Source organism: Dunckerocampus dactyliophorus, chromosome 5 (genome assembly GCF_027744805.1).
Source record: "Dunckerocampus dactyliophorus isolate RoL2022-P2 chromosome 5, RoL_Ddac_1.1, whole genome shotgun sequence".
Lineage (NCBI taxonomy): Eukaryota > Metazoa > Chordata > Actinopteri > Syngnathiformes > Syngnathidae > Dunckerocampus > Dunckerocampus dactyliophorus.
The window spans coordinates 14841188-14865880 of NC_072823.1; the positions used below are offsets into that span (position 1 = coordinate 14841188).

The following is a 24693-nucleotide window of genomic DNA, read 5'->3' on the forward strand; positions in this document are numbered from 1 at the left end:
GTTCTTTGTAATTATGACAAAGGGTACAGTAGATGTTTTTCAGATTGAATAAAAGTGTACGACAGTTCTTCTTGTCTATAGATATGCAGCTGAGCCAATACTGATGTTTTTATTCCTGTTCTAACCTCAGCCAGTGGGTTATGCAGTGTAAACACTTTCTGCCAACAAACCATTCAGCGTTTTCAAACAGCTAAAACAATGCAGCAAAGCACATAATAGGCGCAGCTTCTGCACACGTGTATTGCTACAAGAGGCAGGCCACAATAGAGTAGCTGGCCTCTACAGATGTACACAGCGTTCCACATGGCCCGCTGTCCCAGGAGGGCCCCCATTTTCACCGGGACTGTGGACTGAGCACACACCTACAAATGACCTCTTCATAAAATACAAAGGTAATAGGATATCCCATTTATACCTTTATTTATTGGTGTTATGTAGCCCTTTGTATGGCAAGGATCCATCTACAGTAATGTGAGTTAAGCTTTAATTGAAATGTATGCCTTATGCCTCACTATAAGGCATAGAACCACGTGATTTGTTCCAGCCAACCAGCAAAAATATAAATATGACATTATTTTATAATTACAATTCATATCATATATATAATTATAAGCGTATTTTTCAGGTCTTCATGTACATCTGTAAACAAAACTTAACTAAATTAAATAAGTCTTGCTGTGTGTTTATTATTTATTGTTTCTGACTTGAAAATGTTGAATTTCAGGAAATAACGTACAGGAATAAAATGTGCAATGAAATGGTTTAAAAAAAAAAAGTAATTACAAAAATGCATCTTTAGAATTGAAGCTGTTCCTCACAATATTGAGGTGCAAAATAAATCTTATAAACTTCTTAGAGATTTCTGTTAGATTTCGAGCAAGACTGTAGAATCACGTTTTGAAAATACAACATTGAAAGTATATAATTTTTTTTTTTAAATATCAAAGAAATACAGCAGAAATTGATATGGAATAACTGACAGTTGTGATTGTGCATTTTAAATACAATACACAAGTTGCACTATTTATCCACACTGTAAATGACATTTCTTCAACCTTCAACTTTACTGTGTTATAAAAAATGTTACATGTTATAAAAAATAGTGACCATTTGTAATATTAGATGTGTTGAGCTGTTCAAATTCTTTTCATTTTGGTTTCTTTCAACCTATTTTATACGCTTTGCAAAAAAACTACAATTGTAATGAGAGTTAAACCATTTTCAGTGCATCTAGTGTGTAATGATTTTTGCTTACAGTCACGAAATTGTGTGAGTTGTGTCAGCGTCAGCAAGATGCGATCACACACCATTGAGTTTGAATGGGGGCGTTTAGTTGTGCATTTGGGAGCTTGACCCCCCCCCCCATGTCCGTCCATCACATGCTTCTTTGCAATTCTATGACTGCTTAATCTAATTGTGTTCTGTGTCTAATTTTATGCACTTTCTGAAATGCTTATTTGTGTTCCGTGTTCGTTTGGACAGTAGTGCAGAAGTGGAGGAGAACCAGACCCCAAGCGTGCTGCAGGCTGAACAATACCATGTTGTCTCGCTGTGCACTCAGTGTGTGCCATGTGTTTGTGTTGGTGCTGTGTGTGTCTGCGACTGAGGACTTCGACTGGACAAAGAACGACCACGGCTCCTTCTATTATGGCACTTTTCCAACTGGTATGAGTCCTACATACAGTAGCCTACATGTAGATCATATTTCCTCAACTAGTGCCCCGGGGTGTTTTTTTACTCATCTTCCAGTATCTGTCAGTACTTGGCAGTTATTAGGGGTAAGGCATTTCTCAGAAAAGAGGCCTTAGATCCCATCTTCAGTAAGAATGTAACCCCTATTGATAAGTGGTTTGTTTATCAGGATTTTCGTGGGGTGCCGGCAGTTCAGCCTATCAAACAGAAGGAGCCTGGGATAAGGATGGAAAAGGACTGAGTATTTGGGACATATTCAGTCATAAGAAAGGCAAAATTCAACTCAATGAGACAGGGGATTCCTCTTGTGAGGGCTACTACAAAGTAAAGGTAGGAAGATCTGTGGGATATCGCCAGGCTAAATGCAAATATTGAACTCTTACTTTGTGTCTTTGACAGGATGATGTCGCTTTGATGAAGGAGCTCAAGTTGAACCACTATCGCTTTTCCATTTCCTGGCCTCGACTCATTCCCACTGGTATCAAATGTGAGTAATTTGAGTCACCAGACACGATAGTAGGCAGTACACCTGCACAACTAATCAGAGCCAATGCAAGACCCCTACTGTTTTTACAAAGATAATAATGCTGTGTTTTGAATGACACTGTCAGGGAGGGATTCTTTTAACAAATTGTTTATTATTGGAGTTGGGGTTTGCAGTAGTGTACAACCACACCTGTTTCTAATATTTCGGTTACCTTATTTAGTAGGGATGTCCGATATTGTCTTTTTTGCCGATATCCGATATGCCGATATTGTCCGACTCTCAATTTCCAACCCCGATATCAGCTGATACCGATATGTGTAACATCACATATCTCCTATCGTCGAATTAACATATCTGTTGTGAAACTAATGGATACAGCATCAGCAATTACCTTCTCAACGTGGCTGTAAACAACATCTCGTGTAAGCAAACTACGTTTCCACGTTTTTTTACATTACCGCTACCTCACAGACATGAATTTGGTTTAGCCAATATGGACCTTAGCATGTATCACGATATAATTATATTCAGCGGAGTCTTGTATAAAAAGCTACAAACCAACAAATTTCATTAAAAGTAAGCTTACCCATGGCACTGTGTAGAGCAGGGGACTCAGACTCAATGTAGCTGGGGGCCGCTAGAGGTAGAGTCTGGGTGGGGCTGGGCCGCATGAAGTATTGGGAATACGGCTGGGAATCTCAGGGTACCCCACAATACGGTGTGATATGCGATGCATGGCTCATGATAACAATAATACAGGTATTTCGATACAGTGATACGGTGAAACAAAAGAATAAATACATTTCATTGTTTGCATTTCGCTGTATTCAGCTGCAAAAGGCTCCAGCTTATTCGTGACCCTAATGAAGACAAGCAGAATACAAGCAGCAATGGTGCAAAAAAAAAAATGAGGATGTTTTAGTGTAACATAAGTGTAAACAGGATTTTAGTTTAGGTGTCTGAAAAACAGTAAGGCTATTTTAAACTCATTCAGAAAACACATCTCATGCCTCTCAAGTAGCTCAACTCTATAAAGTAGAAGCATATTAAAAATATATATTTTTATAGCATTTACACTACCCTTCCATGTCTAGTCGCAGGTCGCAAAATATGACCGGTTTGAGACCACTGGTGTAGATAGTGTCCGAAGCAAGTTGTTGGAAAGAAGCAGCAATTCATCCATCTTGTTAGCCAGGGAGCGAACGTTGGCAAGATGGATAGATGGAAGAGCTGAGAAAAGTTGTTTTCCTCAACCTCATGAGCTCGCCGGCTCGTCTTCCCCGGCGGCAGCGCCGTCTCCCGCTGCTGCACTGACCAAAATCTCTGCAAACGTCTCTGGCTCGGTAAAAACCGGGGAAAAAACTTCGCCATATAGCTAGTTAATTTTTAAAAGTTGGTCTCTGCTGTACGTGACCAGCGGAGAGGCATATGAAGTTTAAAAACCACACACAAGAGAGCGAGTGGCAGAGGCTGCCATCCGAGGCGCCATCTTGCTAACAATATCGGTATAAGTTATTTTCTTATCATTGGAAGAATTTATACCGGTATATCGGTAAATAAAAATTATCACCCAACCCTTATATGAATGAATGAATTGTGCGCAGGAATACAGTGTTTTCTACAGCGTTGGCAAATGCTCTCAAAACTATGTTGGAATGGCCAAATCGCTCAGTCTATGTTCCGAATACTATCAAAGGTAATTGGTAAATCTCACCTGTGAAATTTTATTCTCTGGGATTTGATTTGCATCACATGAATGAGGCATCTGTCTATCTTCTCCACTCCGACTCTTGCCACATCCAATATGGCGCCGATGTTGACGTATGCCTCAAGGCTTGATGTGGCATATACAGTATGTCTATGAGCTACCCCGCTCACCATTAGCGGTGCTTTGACAACCCATCACATCCTGCCCCCCCGAACACTGTTAAGCAAAACATCGGCTCAAGTATATGCTGCGTATTGACTGTTATGGCGACAGCAATTTTGCTTGTGACGCTTAAGGGGCCATATTGGCATTCATTCTAGAAAAAAAACAATACCAATATTGACCGATATTACATTTTACCCCAATATTGGGATGTCTGATTTTTTTGGTGTGCCGATATTATCAGACATCCCTATTATTTAGCTATGTGAGACGGGCATGATACCATATTTCCTAAAATAGTGACCTCAACTCTAATTGGTCTGGTGCCCCAAATTGAACGCCACACCTGAAATAGACGGGGGGGAAAAGCAGCCGATACATCTCGGTGGCTGTATCTGTGTTGCCGTACACAAACCTGCAAAATATTAGGTGTGGCATCTGTAAAGCTGAGGTTTATGGTGATGTTTAAAAAGAAACGTTGACCTGAACTGAGTCAGGAATAAGGAAAAGGGGATTTAATGGTTGATACCAAGAAGAGAGTAGGTGGACAGAGAACCTGAAATGAAATTCATTTAATACATTATACCACTTGTGCCCAAAGTGTGGCCAGAGGCCGTTTATGGCCCGCAGCTTTTTTTTCATTGGCCCACGGCACAATGTAGAAATAAAACGAAACCAAAAAATAATGCATTTTTTTTTTTCAGTATGCGGCCCTCAGTGGAAAAAGTTTAGACACCCCTGCATTATTCTGTAATGCAGTATATATACTGTATATCCTTTTAATGTATTATATATTCTATTTGAATGTTTCAACCATTTTCCATCCATCCATTTTCTATGCCGCTTCTTCTCATTAGGGTCGCAGGTTTCAACCATTTTGTGTGGGAAAAATTACAAATGTGAAACATAGTTCATATTGTTTACAAAGTGCATTAGCAACTGATAGCTCTGACAGTGCCAACCGAATTGAAGCATCGATCTCATTAGACTGTGGAAAATGATACTTTTTTTTCTGTCTTTTTGAACTGAATTTCCAGCTGATCATATCAGTGAAAGAGGAATTCAGTACTATGATGATCTGCTTGACCACCTGCTGGGAAACAAGATCACTCCTATTGTCACTTTGTATCACTGGGATCTCCCACAGGTTGATGCACACAAGATACTGACCTCCCACATCATTTTTAAGAGAATGAATGCATTTTCCATTAAGATATTTTATTCTCTTTTTCTAGGTATTGCAAGAGAGATATGGCGGGTGGCAGAATATAAGCATGGTCAATCATTTCAATGACTTTGCAAGCTTGTGCTTTGAGAGATTTGGCAACCGAGTAAAATACTGGATTACTTTCAGCAATCCATGGGTACGCTTGGGTATTATGGAGTTGCAATTTACATACTAATGATCTTTGACTGACGTAATATCCTGTTTAGTCTGTAGCAGTGGAAGGCTATGAAACAGGTGAGCATGCCCCCGGACTGCGGACGAGAGGAACTGGAGCATACCGGGCTGCCCATCACATTATTAAGGTAGCACAAGTCAACTTTCCCCCACTTAGGAAGTTACAACGAAGAAACTTAACATGAAATAATATTCTTCCGCAGGCTCACGCTAAAGTTTGGCACACATATGACACACAGTGGAGGGCAAAACAAAAAGGTAGGCAATCCTAGAGCACATTCAGCACGCTGTTATGACTCTTAGCATCACAGTGTCATGAGTGCTGAGAGATGCCGTCTGCATCTGCAGGTCTTGTCGGCATCTCCCTGACTGCAGACTGGGGAGAGCCTGTAGACATTAGCAACCAGAAGGACATTGAAGCAGCTGAGCGATATGTCCAGTTCTCACTTGGATGGTTTGCCACACCTGTCTTTCATGGAGACTACCCTCAAGTGATGAAAGACTTCATCGGCAAGTTCAAGCGCAGCTGATGTGACGTGAAAGTAGCAAGTTTGTTGGAGAGCCAAAATAACAACTGAATTAAGGACTATCATGCCATGAAGGCATCACAGCATATCATAGCAATCCCCAGATACCAATGCTTGTTTTTTTTCTCCGAAAGTAGGCCATATTTTCCGCAGAAAACACATCTCATTCACCGTAAGTCAGTAACCCTTTATAAACCCTTCATAATAAAGGTAAAATGTACAGCATACATGTAGCAATGTTACAAAAGCCCGCCATTTTTACATGTTTACAGTGGTGTGAAAAAGTGTTTGCCCTCTTCCTGATTTCTTTTTTTTTTTTTTTTACATGTTTGTCACACTTAAATGTTTCAGATCAAACAAATTTAAATATTAGTCAATGACAACACAACTAAACACAAAATGCAGTTTTTAAATGAAACTTTTTATTATGAAGGGAGAAAAAAATGCAAACCTACATGGCTCTGTGTGAAACATAACTTACCGTAACTGAAATTAAATGAGATCTATCAGTCTAGAAAAGGTTATAAAGCCATTTGTAAAGCTTTGGGACTCCAGCGAACCACAGTGAGAGCCATTATCCACAAATGGTGAAAACATGGAAGACTGGTGAACCTTCCCAGGAGTAGCCGGCCAAACACAAATTACCCCAAGAGCACAGTGACGACTCATCCAAGAGGTCACAAAAGACCCCACAACAACATTCAAAGAACTGCAGGCCTCACTTGTTTCAGTTAAGGTCAGTGTTCATTACTCCACCCTAACAAAGACACTGGGCAAAAACGGCCTACATGGCAGAGTTCCAAGACAAAAGCCACTGCTGAACAAAAAGAACATTAAGGCTTGTCTCAATTTTGCCAGAAAACATCTTGATGATCCCCAAGACCTTTCGGAAAACACTTTGTGGTCTGACGACACAAAAGTTTAACGTTTTGAAAGGTGTGTGAGCCATTACATCTGGCATAAAAGTAACGCTGCATTTCAGAAAAAAACCATCATACCAACTGTAAAATATGGTGGTGGTAGTGTAATGGTCTGGTGCTATTTTGCTGCTTCAGGACCTGGAAGACTTGCTGTGATAAATGGACTCATTAGTTCTGCTGTCTACCAGCAAACCCTGAAGGAAAATGTCTGGCCATCTATTTGTGACGTCAAGCTGAAATGAACATGAGTTCTGCAGCAGGACAATGATCCAAAAACACACGAGCAAGTCCACTCCTGAATGGCTAAAGAAAAACAAAATGAAGACTTTGGAGTGACCTAGTCAACCAGTCCAGGGTGTACCCTGCCTCTCGCCCTCAGTCAGCTGGGATAGTCTCCAGCATACCCGTGACCCTAGTGAGGATAAGTGGCATAGAAGATGGATGGATGGAGTGGCCTAGTCAAAGTCCTGACCTAAATCCTATGGAGATGCTGTGGCATGACCTTAAAAAGGCGGTTCATGCTTGAAAACCATCCAATGTGGCTGAATTACAACAATTCTGCAAAGGTAAGTGGGCGAAACAGTTGTTGCTGTTTATGGGGCAATTACTTTTTCCACACAGGGCCATGTCGGTTTGGATTTTTTTTTTATCCCTTAAAAATGCAAAGTTTAATTTAACAACTGCATTTTGTGTTCAGTTGTGTTGTCATTGACTAATATTTACATTTGTTTGTTGATCTGAAACATTTAAGTGTGACAGGATAGATAGCATAGATATAATGTAGACATTTTTTATAGGTGTCTCAATTACTGAAGGATTTTTGCCATTCGTTAGTGATCCTGGTCCCAAAAATATTGAGTAAGACAAAAAAGGTAAACATTTTTTCTTCTTCAGTGAAATCTGCACATTTCAATCTGTAGACCCCTAAATATGAAAACCTGTCTTTTTCCAGAGTTTGTTCTGCAGAAAAAAAATACTATTTTATATTTGAGTGAATACGGTAAAGTATAAATACAAAAAATATTTTTAAAAATCAACAAGTAATAATTGGAACCAATAAATGTTTACAATAGACTGAGAAAGAAATATCCTCCATCCTAAACAAGCCACATATTTTGCTGGAGTTGGAAACACATTTCCTTGATACTTACAGCAATGCTTTGAGTTTGAATTTCGGCTCAAGTATGTTTGTGTAGTTTGCATCCTAATGTGTGATTCCATGTGTTAACCTTGTTTCTCAGCATTCCCACCATTATCAACAAAGGGTGATTTACTGTTTGTCCAGGAAGGAAAAGCATCCAGCAGGGTCTTGGGACATCTCGCTTGCCCTCATTCTCCCCCCAGGAGAAGAGCTACATCAAAGGTACCTGTGACTTCCTGGGCATAGGTCACTTCACCACACGTTACATCACCCAGAAGAATAACCCATCAGGTCGCGGTAGCAGCAGCTACTTCATGGACCGCGACTTGGCCGAACTAGTTGACCCCCAGTGGCCTGACCCTGGCTCTGAGTGGCTCTATTCTGTGCCATGGGGTTTTAGACGTCTGCTCAATTTTGTTAAGGTGACTTGTGGTTCACTTTGATTTGTTTGGTACTGTGATATCTTCTAATGTTGTTGTCTTCCCTTTTTAGACTCAGTATGGAAACCCAATGATTTATGTGACTGAGAATGGAGTCTCTGAGAGGATGCAATGCACAGAGCTGTGTGATGACTGGAGGATACAGTATTACAAAGACTACATCAACGAGATGCTCAAAGGTGAACTTACAGTATATGTTATTAGGCGCATGTTACTGTATATTAAATTAACTCTTCTGTTCTCATCTCAGCTATCAGAGATGGGGTCAATGTCAAAGGTTATACTGCGTGGTCCCTGCTGGACAAGTTTGAGTGGGATGAAGGCTTCACTGAGAGGTTTGGCTTATATTATGTGGACTTCAGGAACAAAAACAAGCCTCGCTATCCCAAATCTTCAGTTCAGTTTTACAAGCGCATCATCACCTCCAACGGATTTCCCAACCAAAGAGAGGTAAATGTTTGGGCACACTCACTTTAAAATTCACAAGTCGTTCATGTCAATCATTTTGTGACACACAAAACCTTTGCATAAATTACAACAGGGATTTTAAAAGTGTGGGACTCCCCTCAACCAGGGCCTCCCCAGCTAGTGATGAGAAGATTGATGCAAAATATTGATATTGTCAATATTTTGACACATTTGGGGATGATGAGTGTTAGAGGCTACAATAAATCACTCATCTAATTTCCCTTATGCTGTGTTGACAAGAAATACAACTTTAAGCAATTTTAGCATAAACTGCATTTCCTTACGATCCCTTTTAGTACAGTGGTACCTTGGTTTTTGTTATTAATTCGTTCTAAAGGTTTTGATGACAACTGTTGAAGAAATTCTCCACAACCTATTAAAGGTCAATGGACCACTTTAGAAAATTAATTAAACCAGTGTTCGTTAATCTCCATTTATGAGAAGGAAAGACGACTCGCACACCAGATTAAGTTTAAGAATGGTATTGAGAATAAATCTGACAGAATAGTATATCACTTCCGAAGCTCTGTGCCCCGTCTCGTCCATTGGTCCCCTGGTCCTCCATGCCAGCTGAATCAGAGAGGGTCCCGAACTCTCCCCTCTTCCGCCTTTTTATAATTTTTTTGCTCAGATCACTGGCGCCAGCCTCCTCAAAGATAACTTTCTCCCGGATTCTTTGATGAAGTTGTGTGATGCCAGTAAGAAATAGTCGCTGAGTTGTTGACACTTATGTTGCACAAGATAACATTCTACAACAGTCTGTCTCAAGGCTCAAGTTAGCCTCTGTCTGTGCCTTTATCTGGTTGCCGATCCCGGCTGGCCTTCACTATGTGTGAGCACTTAACTATTTCTGTTTAACTTTTGACACACTTAAACAGTTGGTTAAACTACTCAGCTAATTATTTAATAAAGCATTGTTTCGATACACTACTTGTAATTACTCACTCAGTTAATCATAAAACAGTTATATTTATACTGTATTTATAGTAAGGCCCTCAGTTAATAATTCAATTAATGAACATCAATGCAAACACTTATTCTAATATCTACTTGTATATGTTTCTTAATAAAAATCACTCAGTAAATCAGTTTTTAGCGTACACAACCAAAGCAATTTTTCCCATGGGAAATAAAGTAAATCCAACGAATCCGTTCCAGGTACCCACAAATATTAGCAAGCATTTTTTGTACAGAATAATTATAGTTTTACTGAAGTAATTGTAAATGACAAAAGGATGCAACTTATTGTTGACTTATTGTAGAATGTACGGGAAGTACATTCTGCTGAGATCGAATTCAATAGTGTTTCTCACCTTTAACAGTGCTGGCACTTGAAATTTTGGGGGAATAAGAAAACTTCTTTGACTGCGTTAGTAAATATAAGTCAAATATGTTGGTATACTTGTAGGCTAAGTACCAATAAGTATACTTTTATTTCATGTTTCTGCATAACTGATCAGTAAAAAAAAGTGAATGATATCTGTCTTATCTTTTATAGTGTAAAATAAGTAGTTATGGTGTTTGATTTGACAACTGATATTGGTTGTGTATTATTCATTTCCCCAGCAGCAGCATTGCCATTGGTATCAGTATTAGTTACAGTGATAGCAAGATCTATTTTACATAGTGTAGGTTTAAACAAAACCCAAAAAAAGTATCACATATCACTATAGAAGTTTTGCTGGTGTAATAAATGTTTGTTGCTTAGTTTTAAATGTTATCTGTTAATATGAAGTCTGTCCCTGAAAACCTCACAACATATATATATATATATATATATATATATATATATATATATATATATATATATATATATATATATATATATATATATATATATATATATATAGAACAGTACATGCACTATCATGTCAGTGATGTAAATATGATTGGTTTGTACAGGTTGAGAACTGGAGGAGGAAGGCTGTTGAGACCTGCTCATCAAGCAACCAGCTCCTTGCTGCAGGTGAGTTGACAGTTTTTTTTTTTTTTTTTTTTTTTTTTTAAACACCCCTTACGTCCATCACATAATCAGACTCAAACAACTAGCTGGGGTAAACAAATAAAGATTCTGACCTAAAATTTAAAATTAATGAAAGAGCATGTGACATTGCCTTAAAACTAGAATGGCAATCAGTAGACGTTCACCAAGGCCATATTTACAACCTTAATTAGGATCAACAGCTACACCGTCGTGTCTGAATTTTGTCAACATCGATTTAAGATTCAGTCATAAATTATGTAAAATGTACAATCTCATAATGTTGAAAAAAAAATCCTGGATCCACACCAAAATGTGCTTGCAGTTTTTGTGGCTATCCTATGACCTTGGTGGAGGTACAGTAAATTTAGTAGTATCAATACTGAAACCTGGCAGAGGAAATCTGAGACATCTTCTTTTGTTTGACCCTCCAGCTAGAAGAAAAGCCACGGAACATGCAGAAAAGCCAAGGGTTTGGCCTGTGCATGATGAAGTTTAAACTTGATTGAGGGTACAAATTGTCACTTAAATGCCATGTCTCATTTTGTGGTCTTGTGGTTCTTTACATTACTAACATGTTCGAAGTGTGTCACCTAACCACCTTTACCAATGTATCTAAATCGAATGAGCAGTCAGCATTACATCTACTGATAGACCTCTGTCTGAGGTATCTCACTATATGCATAACCACACAACTTGAGCAAATTTTAGGATACATATGATAAGTGGATGGATACAAAATACAGTTTGTCATTTTGGAGTTGCTTGGTGGAAGTGCAAAGTTGTTTGTTGTCATAGTTTTTATTGGATGCATGCAGTTCTCAAAGGGTTATTATTAATTGAAATTATTTATTATTGTTGTTAATCAACTCTGAGTTATTTCTCTTTTTTTAATAGAGGAACAGCGGAGTACTGCTGCCAATATTCTAAGACTTATACATGGTAAGACACCACCTGTGCTCCAGAGAGATTAAAATAAAGATGCAAATAATTTTTAAACCCAACAAACCCTTTGAGTTCTGTGTTTTAGCATCAACATGCTTAATTAGCAAAAATAAAATGTATTGCTGATCAGTTGCTAAATGATGTGTGTCTTCTTTACAGACCCACTGACCAGTCACATGGAGATGGTAACAGAGATTGTTGTTCCAACTGTGTGCACACTCTCCATTTTACTGAGTGCCATCTTCCTCATGTTCCTGCTGCAGAGGCGGAACTAGCAGAGAGAGAAAAAACAAACTTGAGCACAGTGACAACCCCGCAATACACAACTGTGAGAAGATGCTGTAGTGTAGGGTATTGTTTAGCATCTACCACCTGATACCCGTGCTAAGTCAGTACTTCTGAAACAGTGCCCGAACCAGTACTTAAAAAGGAAAACATACAAATTTTGTCCAAAAAAATGCCTTTTTACTTCCATTGAATTTTGTGATGTACAAGTTGAACAGAGACCAGTCCAGGGTGTACCCCGCCTCTTGCCTGAAGTCAGCTGGGATAGGCTCCAGCTTACCTCTGTGGCCCTAGTGAGGATAAGCGGCATAGAACATGGATGGATGGGAAGCTGAACAGAATAGTAATTAAAGTACTAAAATAACAAGAAATACAATTACAATTAAATAGTAAAAAAGTAGTAACTACTATTTTACCACCAAAAGGAGGCATCGATATCTACTTTCAGTCTGATCACTATCGTTTACGTATGCACTCGTGCCATTAAGGTGCCGAGTATCGATACCCATCCCTAGAAGGCGCACACACATTTATTTTTAAGTGAAGCAGATATTTCAATGAACTGTGTGTGTGAACATAAATACAGTAAACTATTTGGATTGAATTTTATTTTGATGTGTAAACAGTTATAACAGTTGTAACATTTTGAATTTTCCCATTAAAATATTGCTGTGAAAAATATCCACTCTGTGTTTTACAGGTTGTAGAAGTTGCAACGGCGCAATAAACCTCACTGTAAGATTAGTGGTTCTACTTAACCAGTCTCAGTGTAGATTCATTCCAAGTTGACAAGGCTGCAGCACACCAAGGTGGAGAAATAGACCGCTTCCACACTGTCCTCGATCACTGTTTCATTGGGGTGATCAACAAATGAAAGAGTTTAAAAGTTAAATGGACTTTATTAGTATTTGCAGCATGGAAAGGACAAAGCTCACCTGTTTCAAAGATTACATGATCCACCAGTGGTCTGTCACTGATCTGGAAGACTGTCTTTACTTCACGAGGACCATGTCCACTAGACACTTCCAGTCCCCACACAACTGGATTCTCCCTGTAGAAAAACATGCCCACGAAAAACCCTATGTTATACGACTCTCTGCAGGTACTACATGTATCAAAAAAGTTACTAATATATTAGAAACAACTCTCAGTGATGCCAGAATCAGAGTCACAAGTGAGCTGGAGCCTATTCCAGCTCATAGTGAGAAAGGCAGACTACACCCTAAGGTGGTCAATTCTGGTCACTGAACGGAATTGAAACAAACACAAGCAGAGGAGAGCATGCAAACTCCACACAGCAGTCTAAACAGAGATTCAAACCCAGAACCGTCTAGCTGTGAGACAGACGTACTAACCACATGCATCTCAAGCTTCTGCACCTCCCCTGAAGTCTTCTGCTCCCCTCCCAGGCAACCTGCCTCACACTTTGAAAACATGACTGCACAAGTTTACAGTAATCCCTCATTTATGATTTACATTTAATTGGTTCCAGTAAGTGAATCGTAGGCACGTAAGTGAATTTCCGCAAAGTAGGATTCCTTCTTTATAAAAGGAATATTTTCGGAGTTAGAGCATAGAAAACCTGTTTACGACCTTCTAAATATGGCTTACAACAGTGGTTCACAAACTTTTTACAGTCATGTACCCCTTCTGTTTCAATGGGTTGAACTTGATCTTCACTATTGTACACTCACAAATTGCTATGATTTATAGGAATTTGATACCAAATTGAAAGGAAAAGTTTAACAAACACGATAAAGCAATATCCAACAACAACAACAAAAAATACACACACCCAGCGATAGAGCATCATTTTCGAATACCCACTCGCTCATCCTGACACGCACATCCATTGACAGGTGTTCACAGTGTGGGGATTGGAACCCCAATATAAATTAAATCTTCAAGATTAAACACTTTTAATGCACAACATAATCATCAAATTTACTTAATTGTTCATATAACTCACACAGAACAATGAAGAACTCCATGCTCTGTCTCCTTCCTTCTTTCTGCTATGTGCACTCTGCACTGTGAGGCGTTGCGGCACACTCGGAATTGTGAGTGTTAACCGCTAATTATTTTTAATTTTTATTCATATAACACCAATGAAAATTGGCATACCCCTGGGAGTACTTTGGTAACCTATTGTTTGGACAGGAAGTGACGTCAGGGGTTCACATTTTAGCTTTAGTTTGCCGTGGGTTACAGCCGCAACAGTAGCTCATGTTAGGGATTGTTGTGCCTGTTGTCAGATAATTCAAGCTTTCTATAAAAGCCTGTTGTTCCGGCGATCAAGTCTGGTGCTTGTGTGTCTCCCCGAACGTTACAGTAACATTACAGCACCTGGTGACCAGTGTAGAATACAAATGAGTCTTCCAAATGCCTTATATTTGTATTTTTGTTCATTTAGCCTCTTTTATGCTTGAAAATTCTTAATTTAGGCAAAAATTGCATACAATTTGCTCCAATATGCTTTTTTTTTTTTTTTTTTTTTTTACGAATAATAGGCCATATTTAACCACGAAACAGCATGATTTACTAATCTTTTTGACAAAACATAATAGAGTGAAGCCGCGAAATTCAAAGCGCAAAGTGCGAGAGGCAAAGGTACAGTATTTAATGAAGCATCCTTAATAGAAAGGTTGCCTTCTCACTAGGAAATACAAAACACAAACCATGAATAACTGCTGCAGTGACCAGATTTGCGTCATTTAAAAAGTGAAACTAAGTTTGTGTACAGTTTTTTCTTACTTCTGGTAGAAATGGCTGATCAGCCCTGGTTTGATTTGAAGATTGAATTCATGCTCCTCATCATACGGGGACATTTTGTAGTGCTGTAAACACGATCTACAAAAATGGAGAAGGGGAGAATGCACAGTTGTATAGATGCTTCTAAATCTTTGTAATGGGCCATCACTCTGACTTACTGCGTGAGGAGGAAGAGCCTGTCATAGGGCAAACCAAGGAAGGTGCTGCAAGTCACAATTATTTCCAGCAGATGGTGCAGTTTCCTCAGCCGGATTACCTGCTCCTGCAAATCCACCTCTGTGCTTAGGTAATAATGCTGTGAAGTAAAACAGTCATCGTGAATATCTGTCATTTGTAGAAGAGTTGATGGTAAAATGTCTGAGCTTACCAAGTTGTTCAGAGTTGTCAATTCTTCCCCTAAAGAAAAAAAGATCATACAGAATGTCAGGGACAAGCAACGAGGGATGGACTTTTGCCTAAACCTCTTTGACGACAGATCATTTTATGACAAATGAATCACTTAATTGTTACAGAGGTCTCTGTATGCAGCTCAACTTCCCATAGCTGACATCATGTTGCAGCAACTTCAATGAGCAAACTTGTTGCAACTGAATCAACAGCACCCATGCTGGTGGATGCTTAGTATTGTACCCCATTTTAGTACCAATTAATAACCATTTCATCTATTATTATGCCCATCCCTAGACACAATAGGATTCAGAGTATTACTTTACCAATAAGATAGTTTATGTAATCTTTCCTCATCTTGTCCAGGCCCATTTCTAGTAACATCTGGACAGGCGTGAGGCCTGTAAGTGACACATGCTCGATCTGCTGGTGGTAGGACTGCAGGATGAGCTTGCTGAGCGAGCTGCTACTGTCTCTGTGAATCTGGTGGGAGCACAAATAATACAGATAATATGAGAACAACCAACACAACTCGAAGCATTTCTCTGTGACGACCAACTCAGAAAGAAGCCACACCCAAGGTTTGATGTCGCCATATGTCAAAGCCTCGATGACCAATTTCAGGCTGTCTGTGATGTCTTGATATGATGTCACACCTGAAATATTCATGTTTAGAATGACACAACCTGAAATGGAGCCTTACAACCACATTATTGTTGGCTTCTCTAATGGAGGAATTGACTTACTTTTTCTCATGCGTACCCACAGCTGCTCCACAAAATCCAAATCCCCTCGCTCCAGGAAAGAGTTAAAAATGGGTGTGTCGTTTTCAGATTTTGGCTGTGGAGCATTTTAAAACAAAGAAATTAGACTGATGAGGCTTTTTATTTGTATGTATACATGTCTGTGTCTGGAGCATAATAGAAAAAGGCAAGGACAGATTAAAACCAATAAGCATCTAAAAAAATAACAAAAATTTGCAAGTAACAAGATATTTTGATATTTTTAAAATAAAGTTTTTTATGCACATACAATTAAGACCAAAATGATTCATACCATATTATTCAGGTTAGAGATGTTAATGAAAAATATTCATATATATATTTTTGCACTCTTGTAAATGATCCTGGTAACTTGTAGTATAATCAACAGCATTCTCCATCCATCCATTTTCTATACTGCTTGTCCTCATTGGGGTCACGGGCAAACTAGAGCTTATCCCACTTCATATCCCATTTTGGTTCAGACGAGAGGCAGAGGATACCCTGCACTGGTCACCAGCTAATCACATACAGTACAGCCAAACAACCATTCATACTCATGTTCACACCAACTGACAATTTAGAGTCTCAAATTAACCTAATATGCATTTTGTTTATGTGAGAGAAAGCTGGAGTATAAGCGGCATAGAAAATGGATGGAGGAAGCTGGAGTACCCGCAGAAAAATGCCCAAAGAGTGATTCAAACCCTCGATCTCCTGCCAACATACTAACCACTATTCCACCATGTGGCCCTCAATGCCATTCTAATCAGTTATATATGTATAAAAAATAATATGCTTTACAAACAATGAATCATTTTGGAATTATTTGGTCAAATGTACAAGAAAACATAAAAATATAATTTCATATATTTCTTAACACGGCATTTTACAGTCTTGAGCCACATTATATGTCATTTTTATCTAAAATATTACATATTTATTGTACTGTAAATACATGGTCGCTGTCCATTGGAAAGCTTATAGATCAAATTTGGTGTTTTGTCTTTCTATCCCCACTAAATGAATAATTTTGTTTTAGAGATTTAAAAAAAAAAAACAACACACACATGCTTTTCATTAGAGACAGACTAGAGATATTGCACTCTATGTTGTGATTTATTGACATACAAAAGGCTACCCGTTATTTCAAAACGTGTACTATATTCAGTATACAGTACAGTACCTCTGCTGATTTGGAAGTATGCTCCTGTTGGGATTTTGCAGTGCCTTGTATCTCTTCACGAAAATAAAAACAAAAAAGGGGGATTATTGTGTAAGAATACTGATCATTTTGAAAGTGCAACATCTCCTCAAAACAAATACCTTCAAGGTAGTCCTTGGTAAGCTCCACAGCAGACTTGCTTTCCAAAGGGTCCAGCCACTCCGTCTCACCTGTTCTCAAACCATCAGCAAGAACCTGACAGAGATCAGAACAGTTACAAAGCAGTTTTATACAAATATTTTATTGTCACATTGCTGGAGACACACACCTGAAGAAACTGCAGCTCCCTGTACATCTCAAACATGGGGCTCCTCATGTCTCCACATGCAACTTTGATATTCTGCAACATTTTAAAGCAACAGTTTGCATTACGCATATGAAGGAAGGGTCCCATTTCAGTGTGAGTGCTTACCAGTGTGGCTGTAGAGGACAGGGGCGGTGTCTCAAGAACACTCTCCACATGGCTCCACTTGAAATCTACTGTCACGCTACTTTGTGACTCAATTGTAGTGTTTTCAACTACAGTGGAGCCAAACAAGAGGAAGCGGGCGCTTCCTTTAATCGCCATCTAGAGGCAATGACATGTGTTTACATGCTGTGACAGAAAAATCCAAATACTGTAGATGTTTAGACGCTTGCTTACCGTTGTTGTGTAATGCCTTTTCTTGTGCTCCCATTTCAGCTCATCTAAAGTGAGAAGCTGTTTTTTGTCCACAACAGGGCCTAAAAACACAGGTCACAGTCAAGTTCATATTTAGCATATCTGGCTGTGCTTCATTTAAAGCAGAATGAAAGATCTGAGCTAAATACCTTTGCATGTGACAGTGTATAATTTAACACTAGACACTTTATTGCCCACGCAGACTCCCTGAGCTCCAACCCAGGCTGTCTGAGCTGGATCTGACATGTCACATCGTATCCACAGAGGTGGCAGGGCACAATAGTCCACAGCATGAACATTGGCATTTTGGGATAATGTGTACCAAGACAACAATTGCCTTTAAAATGAAAAGAAACAACAGTTACTTTATAGAGACAATATGATTATTTAACATGCTAAATTACTGTCATTCTTCATTTGCATCGTGTTGAGGGCTATTCGATGAATGACATCAGTGGTCCACAGCTTTCTGAAAATGTAGCAGAACAATTCAACTGAATAGCAACAATCACCTCGCTTTATTGATGGTGAGTGGCAGTGGTGCCAGTTCAGTCTGAAGGTCAATGAACGTATCACCATTATTGTAGTTTGATGTCTCAAGCCTTGCATCCTCATCAGCGTCATTTAACTTTGGAACCTTAAGAGAAAGACTGTTGTAAATGTTCGAAGCACCACTTTACAGGAAAGCAAAACATTGTCTGTCTTAAACTGAACAGTGCTTACAGCTTTTTCACAAATGAGCACTTCTTGGTTTCCACAGTCCAAATCCAGCACCGCAATTCTGTCTCCTCTCCTCTTCAATATTTGGACTTCATCCTGTAAAGCAATGAGAGTCTTAATTGCTAAAGTTATGACTCCGAACCACTGAGAGAAAAATAAATTACCCCATAAGTGCACGAATCATCGCTTTTATCCTCTTGAAACGACCTATAAATAGCAAACCAATAACTACATTAGTAACTAGCAGGTATTGCAACACAGTGTACGTCCGAGTTAAAACCAAAGGTATTCTGCTGTAAACCTACTAATGATGTATTGAAAAGTAAACTCACACGAGCGTGTTAAAAAACGCTTTGACACTTGCCAAAAGCTTGCAAGACATAGATACTGCCATTATACATGACGAATGACTATTCGAACTTGTCGACTGCTGCTGTTTTCGGTTTGATTCTTCTTCTTCTTCTTTTTTTTTTTTTTCTTTTAGTTTAATGGCGGGTTGCAACCATGACTTGAAAAGGTGCATACCGCCACCTACTGTACCGGAGTATGTAACATGGGCCATATACAGTATCTTACTTTATGCTATCTTAGATAGTGAGGAGACTACTTATACTACTACTAATAATAATCCTAATAATAATACTTATATAATACTATATATTACTATATAATACTATATAATATAATACTAAAATATTCTAATACTTATCTATATTCTATTATATAATCCTGTGTCCTTCAAATATTCTATCACTGCCCTCTGTATATCTCTTTCCCCCTCCCCACCTGTTCCTAAGATACCCTCAATGCTCCATTCCCTTCCTATCTTCTTAATTCTTTTCCTTAACGTTACACGTTCTTCCCTATATCTCTTGCAGTGTAGTAATATGTGTTCTACGTTCTCTATACTTTTGCATTCCATACATACTTTTGATTTACATTTCCCTATCAAAAACATCTTGTCATTTAACCCGGTGTGATTGAGCCTCATCCTAGTTAACACTATTTCCTCTTTTCTGTTTTTTCTCTTCACCCCTTGTGTGCTGATAGATTTTTGTACTTTATAATACTTTCTCCCGCTACTACCCTCATCCCACCTATTTTGCCATTTCTCCATCATTTGTTTTTTGATTATTGCCTTTACTTCGCCTTTACCAGCAGGTATATCTATCATTTCATTCCTTCTAATTCCCATTTTAGCCATTTTATCTGCCACCTCATTCCCCTCCACCCCTACATGTGCAGGCACCCAGCAAAATCTTATGTCTATTTTTAACATATGTAGTTGGAATAAGTTTTGATGTATTTCTAATAATAAATCCTCTCGACTTGATTCCATATTTTTAATACTATATAATGCTGCCAGAGAGTCCACACAACATACCACTCTATCTGGTTTTATTTCCTCTATCCATTGCAAGCCTATAATAATTGCCATCATTTCTGCTGTATAAACCGATAGCTGGTCAGGTAATCTTTTAATGATGCTATAATTCATTGTTGGTACATAAATTCCAATCCCCACCTTCCCTTCTTCGCTTTTTGATCCATCTGTATACATATCTAAGTAACCATAATATTTGTTTTTAATATATTGACTTGCCTTATGTCCTTTTTCATTATCTTTCCATTTATTTTTTAACTCTGTTATATGTATATCTACTTCAGGTTTCGGAAATAGCCAGATAGGAATATTGCTTATGGGTGTAGAATTATTAATATGTATATTTTTTATGTTATATTTATCTATTTTATCTTTAATTACCCACCCAAAGCTATTACTTTTAGTTGTATTATACTCCCAACATTCCTCTATCACATTCTTGGCCAGATGTCCATGCCTACATCCTTTAAGTCTACTCCAGTATGTTAACATAAGTTGATCTCTTCTCAGGTCATACGGTACTTCTCCTAACTCAACCTGCATTGCTTTAATTGGTGTTGATATGATTGCACCTGTACATATCCTAAATGCTTTGTGAATATTTCTTTCTATTTTCATTAAATGTGTTTTAGCTGCAGCTCCATATACAAAACTTCCATAATCTATATTTGCTCTCATCAAAGCTCTATATATATATATTAGTGACTGTTTATCTGCTCCCCACTCCTTACCTGTAACAGCTCTCATTAAGTTTATTATCCTCTTACATTTCTCTTCTACCTTTTCCACATGGGTCTTCCATGTGCCTTTCTGATCTAGCCACATACCAAGATATTTAAAATGATCTACTTTTATCATGTTTTGTCCATATAGCATCAGGTTCTGATTTTTTATGCCTTTTTTCCGGGTAATCGTCATGTAACATGTTTTATTGAGTGATAGCTTAAATCCCCAGTCATATGACCATTGTTCTATCTTCTTTATTGCTTCCTTCATTTTACTTGTCACATTTATAGAATCTCGTCCCCTTGCCCAAATCACTCCATCATCTGCATATAGGGCCGACCCAATCCTTCTATCCAGATTCATGAATATATCATTTATCATTATGTTAAACAAAACTGGGCTAATTACACTCCCCTGTGGTATACCATTTGCTATACTGTATTCTTCTGACATCTCTGATCCTACTTTAACTTTGAACTTTCTGTTCGATATGAAATCAAGGACCCAGTTATAGAACCCACCTCTAATTCCCATCCTATTCATCTTAATCAATAAACCCTCCCGCCACATGGAATCATAAGCCTTTTCAATATCAAAGAATACAATATTCATCAACTCTTTCATTTTAAAGGTTTTCTCTATTTCATTACTTACTCTAACTACAGCATCCATTGTTGATCGTCCTTTTCTAAACCCACACTGATAAGTTGTAAGTAACTCTCGACTTTCAAGGAAATAGTTAAGTCTTCTGACTAGAACTTTCTCCATCCATTTGCATAGATGTGATGTAAGAGCAATAGGTCGATAATTCACAGGGTGTTTTGGATCCTTACCGGGTTTATTAAATGGTAAAATTAATGCACTTTTCCATTGCTTTGGTATTATCCCTTCTTCCCATATTTTGTTAAATAAATCTAATATTTTTCCCAGCATATTTTCTGGTAGATTCTGGAACATAATATAACTCAATTGGTCTTCTCCTGTTGCAGTATCTTTACTTTTATTTAATACTATTAGCAATTCATTGATATTAATTTCAACATCCATCACACTCTCCTCACTATCCTGTTTTAGTAACACATCCCTATTCTTTTTTATCATCCTCTCCTTCCCTCGTCTATGATTTTCATCCAGATGGTCTCCACTATGCACCCCTGCAAACTTTTTCCCCAGCACATTTGCTTTTTCTTTATCAGTCACATACATTGTTCCCTTATCTTCTAATATAGGTATTTTAGTAAACACGTTTTTCCCACTCATCTTCTTTAACATTGACCATACATCTCCTATCTTAATTTCCCTTCCTATGGCAGAGCAATAATCCCTCCATGCGTTTTGTTTACTGTTTTTAATTACTCTTCGGGCTCTAGCTTTTTTCCTCTGATAATTTATTACATTTTCTTGGCTGAGGTTCTTCCTTAACCTTCTTAATGCGCAATTTCTTTCTTTTACAGCTGTTGTGCACTTTTCATTCCACCATGGAACCATTTTCCTTTCCCCTCCAATTGACTTACACGGTATACTTTTCATTGCTGCCTCTATTATCTTATTTGTGATCTTAACTGTGCATTCCTCTATGCCACCTTCCATTGATATTGAATTTGCTGCTTTACTACATTCCTCCCTGAATTTTCTCCAATCCGCTTTTGAAAAGCACCACTTTTTATGTCTGTGTCTTTCTTTGATATCTACTTCTGCGTTTATTGTACAACTTATCGGAAAATGGTCACTTCCTATACTTGTGGTTTCATTTACATACCATTCACAGGAACTTGCCAAGCTATGTGAGACCAGAGTTAAATCAATGCATGACATTGTATTTGACCGTATATCTATTCTTGTTCCATTTCCCTTGTTTAAGCATACTAACTGTCTGATATCCATGAGTTCTTCTACTACTATTCCATTGTGATCTGTTTGCTTACTTCCCCATAAACTATTATGTGCATTAAAGTCCCCACACCAGATCTCTCTACCACCATGCCTCCTTATTATCTTCTCCATTGTTTCAACATCTAGTAGTTTACAGGGGTTATATATATTAATAATGATTATATTTGTATTTGCTTGATGTATTTCAACAATCACACATTCTATTTCATTTGCTGTTGTTATTCTATTATATATTATTCCATCCCTCACCAATGTTGCACACCCTCCCCCTTGGTTTTCTTTTCGATCGAATCGCACTGATTCATAGCCATTCAACACATAATCCAGCTGTGGTCTAAGCCACGTTTCTTGCACACATATAATATCAGGTCTTTTCCTACTTTCTGTTATATATTTCTTAAGTTCTTGTCCATTTGCTATTAAACTTCTTGCATTCCATTGTAGGATGTGGAGTACCATTGTGATTTTAATTACCGTTCTGAGGTCCTGCATCATTATGTATAGTCAACATACTATGTATTTCTTCTGCTTTCACGTCTTTGATGTTTAAATATTGTTCTGCCGCTTCCACAACCGTTTTGATCCTGTCACTTTTCCTTTCCTGCCTCGTGGCCACATTGATGACTTTACATATAAAAGCTACAAAGTTCTTTTTATTTACTACTAATGTGTCTTCTTCAATTGCACACTTATGATTACATTTCTGTTGAGGAGCATTCCATTCTGATTGAGATCTTCTATGGTCTGTTCTCTGAGGAAGCCCTACTACTTGTCCTGTCTGGTCTATATGAGTTTCCTGATTCTCTACTGGTTTATTTTGCTTAATTACACACATACCTATATTCTTTACTGCTTCAGCATATGATACCTTATTTTCTCTTTTGTATTTTTGCACTTCTTTGGCATGTCTTTGCACTTCACAGCCGCCATATGCGGCACTATGTTCTCCTCCACAATTGCAACATCTTAGTTTAGCATCGCTAGCACACTTCCCATAGTCATGTTCTCCACCACACTTTGCACACCTTTGCCTCCACTGACATTGCTGTGCCGTGTGTCCCATTCTCTGACATTTGTAACATCTTAGTGGTTGAGGAATGTACTCCCTCACCCTAAAATTCATACATCCTATACGTATGTCTGTCGGTATTGTCTTTTCAAATACAAGTAATACAGACAAACTGTCACTTTTTACTCCTCCTCTGCTGGTTTGGAGTCGTCTAGCTTCTGTTATTTTGCCACCTCTTATTTCTCTCTTCACCTCATCCATGGACATTTCCAACGGTACGTTTGATATAACTCCTCTTATTACTGCTGCCTCTCCTGGTATGTGTACTTTTATTTCTCCTCCATCAAGGTACTTCAATCTCATAATGTTTTCTTGCTGTCTTTTATTTGCTGTCGAAATTAGTATTCTTCTGTTATTGAGCATTTTGGCGTATTTAACTTTCCCTATTTCTTTTTCAATTGCTTTAGTCAGATGAACTGGGTGAAAATGTCCTTTATCTTTGCTCATTGTAATAAGAACTTTGTATTCTTCATCTGACTCTTCTTTGCCATTTGTTTTAGCTCGTATTTTTTTCTTTGTTTGTCTTCCATCATGATCTTTCCCGCTGCTTGCTTCTGACCATGACTGTTTCCTTGCTATTTTAACCTGTGTGTACTCCATCTCCTCTGCCCCTTCGTCGCTAACATCATCTGAGCTACAGCCCATTGTTACACTCACGGTACAGTTTGGTTGCACTCGCACTTCAGCTCCCTCCGCTCCACCGCCACCAGCTCTTCGTATCTCTTTTGGTTGCGCCTGTAAATGACGTCAAGGGTCAAAGTTAATCAAAATGATACGTTTAAATAAATTGCAAGATAAATACATTAATTCTAGGGAAATAAATGTGGAATTGTAAGTGCTTTTATGTGTGTTACCCACGTGAATGTATTACATTTAAATAATACTGTCATGCTAGTAAAGTACTTCAGTTTCTTACACCATGACGCGGCAACATGGC

General features: G+C 38.3%; 2 protein-coding genes across 10 annotated transcripts; one reads left to right on the forward strand and one right to left on the reverse strand.

The window, feature by feature from the left end:
- The first annotated feature begins 225 nt into the window (after nt 1-225).
- lctlb (lactase-like b) lies at nt 226-12839 on the forward strand. 5 transcript variants are annotated; one of them, XM_054775790.1, is made up of 15 exons: nt 226-392; nt 1483-1665; nt 1862-2022; nt 2092-2179; nt 5087-5196; nt 5285-5413; nt 5484-5579; nt 5655-5709; nt 5800-5965; nt 8188-8461; nt 8532-8658; nt 8730-8929; nt 10850-10913; nt 11363-11439; nt 12033-12839. In XM_054775790.1, exons 2-14 carry the CDS (start codon nt 1539-1541, stop codon nt 11425-11427), a joined length of 1662 nt encoding a protein of 553 aa, XP_054631765.1. In that variant the 5' UTR covers nt 226-392; nt 1483-1538; the 3' UTR covers nt 11428-11439; nt 12033-12839. The 5 variants fall into 5 exon arrangements, with proteins under 5 accessions (XP_054631765.1, XP_054631762.1, XP_054631766.1 ...); XM_054775787.1 differs by lacking the exon at nt 11363-11439 and adding an exon at nt 11826-11870; XM_054775791.1 differs by lacking the exon at nt 12033-12839 and adding an exon at nt 11826-11868.
- On the reverse strand, nt 10796-24661 carry zwilch (zwilch kinetochore protein). Of its 5 annotated transcripts, none has more exons than XM_054775786.1 (19): nt 24615-24661; nt 24414-24491; nt 18849-18891; nt 18688-18780; nt 18477-18601; nt 18114-18301; nt 17947-18026; nt 17716-17871; nt 17572-17643; nt 17405-17498; nt 17265-17317; nt 16064-16157; nt 15894-15973; nt 15644-15800; nt 15298-15326; nt 15089-15225; nt 14913-15008; nt 13094-13209; nt 10796-13004 (listed from the first exon to the last, which is right to left on the reverse strand). In XM_054775786.1, the coding sequence occupies exons 1-19, from the start codon at nt 24644-24646 to the stop codon at nt 12934-12936; spliced, it is 1794 nt and encodes a 597-aa protein (XP_054631761.1). In that variant the 5' UTR covers nt 24647-24661; the 3' UTR covers nt 10796-12933. The 5 variants fall into 5 exon arrangements, with proteins under 5 accessions (XP_054631761.1, XP_054631758.1, XP_054631756.1 ...); XM_054775783.1 differs by lacking the exon at nt 24615-24661 and having other exon boundaries at nt 10799-12448; nt 12918-13004; nt 19017-24491; XM_054775782.1 differs by lacking the exon at nt 24615-24661 and having other exon boundaries at nt 10801-12144; nt 12918-13004; nt 19017-24491.
- Between the last annotated feature and the right edge of the window lie 32 nt (nt 24662-24693).

Coding starts and splice junctions, on each gene's coding strand:
- zwilch (XM_054775783.1), bottom strand. CDS start 19,246: ATGGCCCATGTTACATACTCCGGTACAGTAGGTGGCGGTATGCACCTT. Junction 18,602..18,687: donor TGCTCATTTGTGAAAAAGCT/GTAAGCACTGTT, acceptor CTTTCTCTTAAG/GTTCCAAAGTTAAATGACGC. Junction 13,005..13,093: donor TCATGTAATCTTTGAAACAG/GTGAGCTTTGTC, acceptor CCAATGAAACAG/TGATCGAGGACAGTGTGGAA.
- lctlb (XM_054775787.1), top strand. CDS start 1,539: ATGTTGTCTCGCTGTGCACTCAGTGTGTGCCATGTGTTTGTGTTGGTG. Junction 8,659..8,729: donor CATCAACGAGATGCTCAAAG/GTGAACTTACAG, acceptor TTCTCATCTCAG/CTATCAGAGATGGGGTCAAT. Junction 10,914..11,825: donor CAACCAGCTCCTTGCTGCAG/GTGAGTTGACAG, acceptor TTTTTTTAATAG/AGGAACAGCGGAGTACTGCT.